The sequence below is a fragment of the Alligator sinensis genome, unplaced genomic scaffold (genome assembly GCF_000455745.1).
Source record: "Alligator sinensis unplaced genomic scaffold, ASM45574v1 scaffold1731_1, whole genome shotgun sequence".
Lineage (NCBI taxonomy): Eukaryota > Metazoa > Chordata > Crocodylia > Alligatoridae > Alligator > Alligator sinensis.
The window spans coordinates 58,851-67,091 of record NW_005843621.1 but is presented as its reverse complement, the minus strand read 5'-3'; the positions used below and the strand labels follow the sequence as shown (position 1 = coordinate 67,091).

At 52.5% G+C, this 8,241-nt stretch overlaps 1 protein-coding gene across 1 annotated transcript in view; it reads left to right on the top strand.

The window, feature by feature from the left end:
• Positions 1-2,791, top strand: part of LOC102368260 (zinc finger protein 485-like) — a 12,634-nt gene extending 9,843 nt beyond the window's left edge. Inside the window, exon 9 of the mRNA XM_014527534.2 lies at positions 2,550-2,791. Coding sequence (XP_014383020.2) covers positions 2,550-2,791 — 242 coding nt within the window. The remainder of the gene's footprint in view (positions 1-2,549) is intronic.
• The last annotated feature ends 5,450 nt before the right edge of the window (positions 2,792-8,241 follow it).

Genomic DNA, 8,241 nt, shown 5'->3' with positions numbered 1-8,241 from the left:
GCCCGGCACCAGCACATCCACACTGTGGAAAAGCCATATCAGTGCTCTGAGTGTGGGAAGAGCTTCACCAGTTCATCTAAACTTACTTGTCACCAACGCATGCACACAGGGGAGAAGCCACATCAGCGCTCTGTGTGTGGGAAGAGCTTCACCCAGTCCTCACATTTGGCCCAGCACCAGCGTATCCCCACAGGAGAAGCCACATCAGTGTTCTGTGTTTGGGAAGAGCTTCATCAATTTGTCCTGTTGCACAAATTACCAATTAGCTCAATTGACAAGTGAGACCTAGTGAGGGGGATAAGGCAAGATGCCGTGTCTATTAAAACTACAAAAACATTATAGACGTCACATACACACACTCACATTCACCCTGGAGTTGTTATAGTTACCAAAGTCCGTTGCTCACTGCTACACTTAGGTGGCCAGCCTAGTGAGCGTGAGAGATTAGAAACGGGGCATTATAGACACGTCTGTGTTCCAGTGAAGTTTTGCAGAGCGTCTCCCACTTCTTGATGCTAAGTCTCTCTCCTTTATAGGGGTTATCAAGTTGGTGTTGGGTGACTGGTCTGCCTTTCCTGACGCTGTAGCTTCTTTGTCTAAAATCTCAGTACTTTTCCGTTCTGACAAGTGGTTAGGCTCATACATCATCGTCCGTAGGTGTTGCTTGTCACTAACTGCTTTACAACATTCTTCCATTGTCGCTGGTGTGGGCTGTGTCCAGCGTCTCTAGCTGTGAGATGTTGCAGACCTTGTCTGCAGTCTTATCTTTTCTGTTTATCTTTATTCTTCACCTGGTTCGGACTGGATTCTGAATTTATTCAGCCTCCTCTTAGCATAGCTCACCATTTGGTAACTTGTTTGTTAACACATAGCTTAATTCTGCTCTTACCAATCACTTTACACTCATCCATACATCCAAGTATCATAAAAAAAAATACAAAAAGAAAGAATACTTGTTTTGCTATATAAAAATACAATAACAAGATACAAAAGTACAATAACAAGCTTAATTCATAATAGCAAACTTTAAATTGCTAACTTAAAATTGTTACAGCCCTGGCACTAGCATATCTACATATGGGAGAAGAAGTGCTGAGCATGGAAAGAGCTTCTCCCAGTCCTTCAGCCTGGCCACACACCAGTGTATGGGCACAGGGGAGAAGCCACAACTGTGCTCTGTGTGTGGGAAGAGCTTCACTGTGTCCTATACCCTGACCACCCACAAGCATATTCACACAGGTCAGAAGTCATACCAGAGCTCTGAGTGTTGAAAGAGCTTCACCCATCCTTCAGCCTGGCCACACACCAGCGTATGCATACAGGAGAGGTACCACATCGTTCCCTGAGTGTCAGAAGACCTTCAGTATTTCGTCCCACCTGGCCTAGCACCAACGCATCCACAGAGGGGAGAAGCCACATCATTTCCCTGTGTGTTCAAAGCATTTCACCAATTCCTCCTATCTGGACATGCACCAATGCTCTGTCTCTATCCCTGGACTGGGCCATTCCAGCTCTTCCCCCTCAATCTGTTTTTAAACACTGGCTGTTTGGATCAACCTGGTCACCTAGGCCACCAGGCTGTAAAAAATCCTGCAGGGAGGGAAGTTTTCTCTCTTCCTGTGGCAATTATTTTGGGACTCAGACAAGAATTGGACCTCCTCAGAGCCTCTTCGGATGATTCTACCACGAGTAGAGTTTGAATTAAGCCAGTAGAATAGGACTAGGTAATTTATCCACATTTTAAAAAGCAGCCCCGTGCCCATATTTGAAAGGCTTAATTTATTGTTTTGCTCAAGGCGTTTTCTTCTGAAATTCCTTTGTTCCATATCCCTCCTCCATTCTCTCCCTCTCTGATCAATAAAGCTATCTGTTATAGTGTGCCTGGCTGTGAATTCCTGAGGGAAGAGGGGAGAGACAAGCTTTTATTGCCCCTTTTGCTCGGCTGGCTAATGTGGGTTTGGCTATTTACTTTCCTTCAGTACAGAAGGGACTTTGAAGGCTTCAGGCTATAAGAAGCACCCAGAACCATTACCAGTGGGCAGAGTACTCCCAATGTTGGCCGTGTCTGTGTACACCAGGCTGAACAGAGCCCTAACAGAGACCAGTGCCCAGGTGGCAGCATCACTGTCCCAGGCTTGCGTGTGTTCTCCAGGAAGGGGGATGGCCGGATGTAGGCCCCTGGGAAGACGTCTGAAGCATAGTTTTGGGCCTGGCACAGTGAGGTGGGTGGCTCTATGTAGTAGCGCCCCCTTACTGTGCATGCCACAGCATTCACGCAGGGGACAGTGCACATCAGTGCTCTGTCTGTGGGGAGAGCTTCACCCATTCCTCTAATCTGGTGCAACACCAGTGCATCCATAAGGGGGAAAATCCATATTAGTGCTCTGAGTGTGGGAAGAGCTTCCCCCCTTCATTTGTTCTGGTGCGACACCAGCGCAGTGTGTGGGAAGAGCTTTACCAATTCCTCCCACCTGCGAATCTACACATGGCAGAAGTGCTCTGAGTGTTGAAAGAACTTCACCCATCATTTATCCTGTCCCCACACACAGGAGAGTTATCACATCAGTGCCCTGAGTGTGGGAAGACCTTCCCTTTTTCATCCCACCTGGCCCAGCATCAATGCATCCACACAGGGGAGAAGTCACATCAGTGCTCTGACTCTGACAAGAGGCTCACCCACTCCTTCAACTTGGCCAGACACCAGTGTATGCACACAGATGAGAAGCCAAATCAGTGGTTTGTGTGTGAGAAGAGCTTCACCCAGTCCTGCCACCTGGCCACACACCAGTAGATCCTCACAGCAAAGAAGTCACATCACTACTCTGAATGTGGGAAGAGATTCACCCAATCCTCCATCCCGGCCACTCCCCAGTGCGTCCACACAGGGGAGATGGCACGTCACTGCACAGTGTGTGGGAAAGAGATTCAGCCAATCCTCCAGCCTTTACAGGCACCCATGTATCCACGCAGGGGAGACATGACATGAGTCCTCTGTGCATGAGGATAACTTCCACGACTCCTCCCGCCTGGTTAAACACCAGTGATTCTGCCCCCCAAACCATCCATAATTTGTCAGAAGTGCAAGGAAGGCTCGCGGATGCCGACCTGTTCAGCTCCCACCAGTGGCTGAATTCAGGGAAGCCGCCTCCTGCTGCTGGACTGTAGAAAAATCGTAGGTAGTCTTTGGGCCTTGTAGGGCACCGCAGAACCCAAAGGACCCAGTGGCTGGTGCCCAAGGTATGATATAGGGCAGGGGCTAATAGGAGACACCTCAGGCAGAGATGAACCCAGGCACTGGGGAAACCTGTGAGGGGATGGTCTTTGTATCAGTCTTGGAGCTTGTGCCTTCCCCATCGTTCTCTAAAAGCAGCCGGCAGGGAGAAGAAGCACCTGCCCAATAGGGTGACCTCCCCAAGACAGCTGGCTCCAAATGTCCCCAGGGCCTGTCTTTGGCCATCTCCTGTGCCCATCGGGTCTGCCAGGAGCTGGTGCTGCAACCTCCTGAGCCCAGTCTGGCAGGTTTTGCTTCTCAGTCTGTACCCCTGGGTGGCTGCTGCCCCCCATGGCCTTTGCAGCACTCTGTAATGAGTGTCTGGTAGAAAGCCCCAGCACTGGGCATGGTATCCCTGTGGCTGGGCTCTCTGCCCTCTCCAGAGCTGCGAGTCAGGAACCAACCAACCAGTGCCCATAACCCTTTGCAGGGCAGATCTCCCTGTCACTTCCCAGCCCCTTCCCAGCCAAGGATTTACCGTGCTCCAGGGGCTGTTGCAAACCCTTGGGCGCAGGAGTCGGTCACACTCGATGCCTCCCTCCCACGCACTGCTGTGCAGCAAGGACTCTGCCGTTTTGAAGGAGCCTGTGGCCAGGGGACAGTCGAGGGACATGCGGGCAGGGGGAAGGGGGTGCAGCCTGTGGCAGGTCCTGCCTCTCCTGTGGAAGTGTGGGAAGAGTCTGAGGACATCCTCTGGGTGAAACGCAGCATGTTGTCACTTGGGGAATGCTCCCTGATCGCTAGTATCCCAATACCACATGTCATGTGGAAGGACTTGTTTTGGATTCTTTTGTACTGGTCTGGATAACATGCAAGATGCCAGACACAGCGTTTCCTGTAAGGTGTGCGGCCACCCAGGCGCACCTGCGTGGCTGCACACACCGCACAACTTAGAGCGAACGCTGGCCAGACACATCCTGGGTGTAACGCCCTGGGATCCTGCTCCAGCCCTGTCAGCGCTTCTCCCTCAAACATCTTTGTGTGGGAGCAGGGAGACAGGTCCCTCTAGGGCACCGGGCCCAAGGGCAAGGTAGAAACACAGTGCAAGTGTATGCTAGACCCGCGTGTCCCCTTCCTCCACCTTATCCAGGGGAGTTTGCTGCCTCTCTTGTCCAACGCCAAATGCCCTCCCGGTTCTGCATGGATCTCAGCATCACCCTCAAGCTGTGTTTGCAGGGCTGGATCCCCTGTGGGGAGCAACACCTGTAAAGGTTTCTTGAAAGAGGCACCTGAGTTTTGGGGCATGGGGCCAGGGTTGCCAGGTCTCAGGAGAAAAAAAAGTCGCACTGCCTTTAAAAGCAAGACCCAACCAAGCCCAACCCATTTTAAAGATAAGGGAGTGGGGGTGTTTGTCAGTCTGTGACTCTCAAAAGATAAAAGCAACTTAAAAAAAATACTCCGAATTCCGCTTTTTTTGTACGTGTGGCCAGTGTACAGTTTTTGCATGATTCACTTGGTCATTGCCTGACAATTACTTTGCAAGTGTGACCGGGCTGCATTTATTGTGTGATTCACCTGTTCATTTTGTAAAAATTATTTTGCACGTGTGGTGAGGCTACATTTATTATGCGATTGACTTGTTCCTTGTGTGATCACTGTTTGGCACACGTGGCCAAGCTTCAGTTATTGCACATGGTGATTCCTTTGTATGTGTAGCCATGCTACATGAATCACCTGTTCATTGCATGACAGTTACTTTGCACATATGGCCAGTCTACATTAACTTCACGATTCACCCATTCATTGTGTGATGATTGCTTTGTACATGTGTCCGGGCTACATTTATTGGCAATTCACCAGTGAGTCGGGTAATCAACCTAATGGGTAGCAGGTGCCTGGAACCTGGGTTTTAGCTCACTCGGTCATCAGGGCATGCAGCGGTCTGTGGAGCCTGCTGCTTCCAAGGTCCCTTGTGGCGTCTTAGCTTAGCTATGGTTTAGCAAGCGTAGCTGCGGCCTAGCATGACCAGAATTTCTATACGTGCGTGTGTGTGTGTCCCTGCTTGCTGGGACCAGAGCTGTGAGTATGTGTCCGTGTGCATGGAGGGTCTCACATCCCTGAGTTGTGGGGTGGAAACAGGTGCTGGAGCTTTGGCCATCCCCCTGCAGTTAGGGAAGGGTAGGGGGTCTCCCTTGGTGGGGGTGAGCGGTGTTTGACTCACACTCTTCTCTCTCCCCTGGGCCAGGGGGCAGCGGGGGCACTGTGATCCCTGCTCTCTGGTGCTGGGTGCAGTGACCCTTCCCTCCACCACACCTGCCCCCATCCAGTGCCAGTGCCAGGACCAGCTGCCAGGTGAGAACAGAACCTGGGTGTCCAGGGTCGCTGCCTTCCCCTCCCCAAACACTGGGGGAACCCTGATGTCCTATAGGGTGTCCCCCAGTGATGGGGGGGAGAATCTTCCCTTCATCCCCACCCCGCCAAGCTTCTAGGGTGTGGGACACCTCTGCTCCTCCCTTACCCTGCTCCCCCATGAGGGCCTGACCACTGCACTGTCTCTTTCGAGGGGTCCCCATCTGGCACTGTGTTGTGCCAGGGGGCAGCCACCTGTGTGCCCCTGGCCCACCAGCACTGCAGAGTGATTGCTGATGTGTGGCGTGCAAAGGAGCTGGATGCATATAAGATCAGGCTGTGCATCTTCAGGGGATGTGTGGCCCACAGCTTGGGCAACCTCATCCTCAGGCATGGGATCTTTATGGTGAAGAGCATGGTGCAGCAGCACATGGGCACTACGAGATCAGCTGCTCTCCAAATGGCACTCCTGCCTTCCATTACTCTGGTGCCGCCTGGTAAGGAGTCTCCAGCAGGGGTTGATATGGGGTGAGGGGACAGTGGGGCAGACACGCACCTCGTTTTACCGGTGCTCCCACCAAGGGCAGGAGAGAAAAAGGAACATTTCTACCCAGGCAGCCAGGAGGGAGCCCATCTTTGATTCCTGCTAAGCTGTCCATCCTCAGGGGTGGATGCTCCCTCCTTTCCAGTAGTCTTGCTCTTCACAAGACCCCAGACAGGTGATCGTCCAACCTCCTCTTGAATTTGCCCAAGGTAGGGGCGAGGACCACTTCCCTGGGAAGTTGATTCCAGATTTTGGCCACCCTAACTGTGAAATATTGCCTCCTGATCTCTAACCTAAACCTATTCTCCACCAGCTTATGACCATTGTTCCTTGTCACCCCAGGTGGTGCTGGGGAGAAAAGGGCTCTGCCTATTTGCTGTTGATCTCCCCTTGTAGGCAGCCACCAGGTCCCCCCTCAGCCTCCTCTTGCTGAGGCTGAACAGGTTCAGGTCCCTCAGTCTCTCCTCGTAGGGCCTGTCCTGCTGCCCTCTCACCCCGCGGGTGGCCCTCCTCCCCCTGACCCTGGGCAGCATGTGGATTGCAGGGTGGGCGCTGCCCCCCATATCTGCTCCTGTGCCACCACCACTGCTCTCGGCACCAGAGCTGGGGCTGGGGCTGCAGCTGGCACCCTTGCCAGTCCTGGAGACTCCCAGCAACCTCCATAGGTGGTTTTCTTGCTGCTTTCCAGCTAACTACCTGTTATGGATTTTTGTCCCCACTTTTACTGCCGGGGGTAGACGCTCTCAATGATACAAGGTTGGGTTGGGGAAACTCTTTTGGGACACTTCCCTGTGTACAAATTGCAGCTGAGAAGGTTACAAGAAAGAAGACACAAGTGATTTCTCTTTCTCTCTCTCCCTGCCCCACAAGGAGTGAGGGTATTCAGTTTAGGTTTGGGTATTTTTCCCTTTCTTTCTCGTCCCCTCCCTGACTTGCTGCAGCCCGCACTCGGGGTCCCTCTGGTCCGTGTTCATGTAAGAGCTTGCTCATGTCCTGAGCCGCAGCGCGTGGCTGGGGTCAATGCTCACGTGGCCAAGCTTCAGTTATTGCACATGGTGATTCCTTTGTATGTGTAGCCATGCTACATGAATCACCTGTTCATTGCATGACAGTTACTTTGCACATATGGCCAGTCTACATTAACTTCACGATTCACCCATTCATTGTGTGATGATTGCCTTGTACATGTGTTCGGGCTACATTTATTGGCAATTCACCAGTGAGTCGGGTAATCAACCTAATGGGTAGCAGGTGCCTGGAACCTGGGTTTTAGCTCACTCGGTCATCAGGGCATGCAGCGGTCTGTGGAGCCTGCTGCTTCCAAGGTCCCTTGTGGCGTCTTAGCTTAGCTATGGTTTAGCAAGCGTAGCTGCGGCCTAGCATGACCAGAATTTCTACACGTGCGTGTGTGTGTGTCCCTGCTTGCTGGGACCAGAGCTGTGAGTATGTGTCTGTGTGCATGGAGGGTCTCACATCCCTGAGTTGTGGGGTGGAAACAGGTGCTGGAGCTTTGGCCCTGTCCCCCTGCAGTTAGGGAAGGGTAGGGGGTCTCCCTTGGTGGGGGTGAGCGGTGTTTGACTCACACTCTTCTCTCTCCCCTGGGCCTGACTGCAATCGTCCTGGGCTTGACCTAGTGTCAGAAAGGGGAGAGGACAAATTGATGAAAGAGACTTTTATTGCAGTGGGGAAGGGTTTGTGACACTCTCCTGCCAGATGCAGTGGCCAATGGGATGCAGACAAATCCCAACCCCCTGGTCATGCAACACCATGCCACATCGCGCCACACTATGCCACACCTTTGCTGTTTCCACTGAGTTAACCTTCACTTGCCTGGAGGTGGGGATCAGTGGTTCCCTGAGGGTCCAGGTGTGACAGCATGTTCATGACTTGTCTGGGGCTCCTCCTTCCCTGCAGCTCACCCCTTTCCACTCGGTCTTGTAATTAGCCCTGGTGACATCTTGGTGTGGTGACGTTGTCTTTTCTTCTATGCGAGGTATTTGGCAGGAATGGAGACACCAAGCAATGATGACTTGGCGCTGAGCAATCCCTTTCCTGGGCAATGGGTTGGATTGGTGCCTGGTGCACCCCTCACTCACCCACCTTCCCTCCCTGGTGCTAGGCCAGCTCTGGCACCATC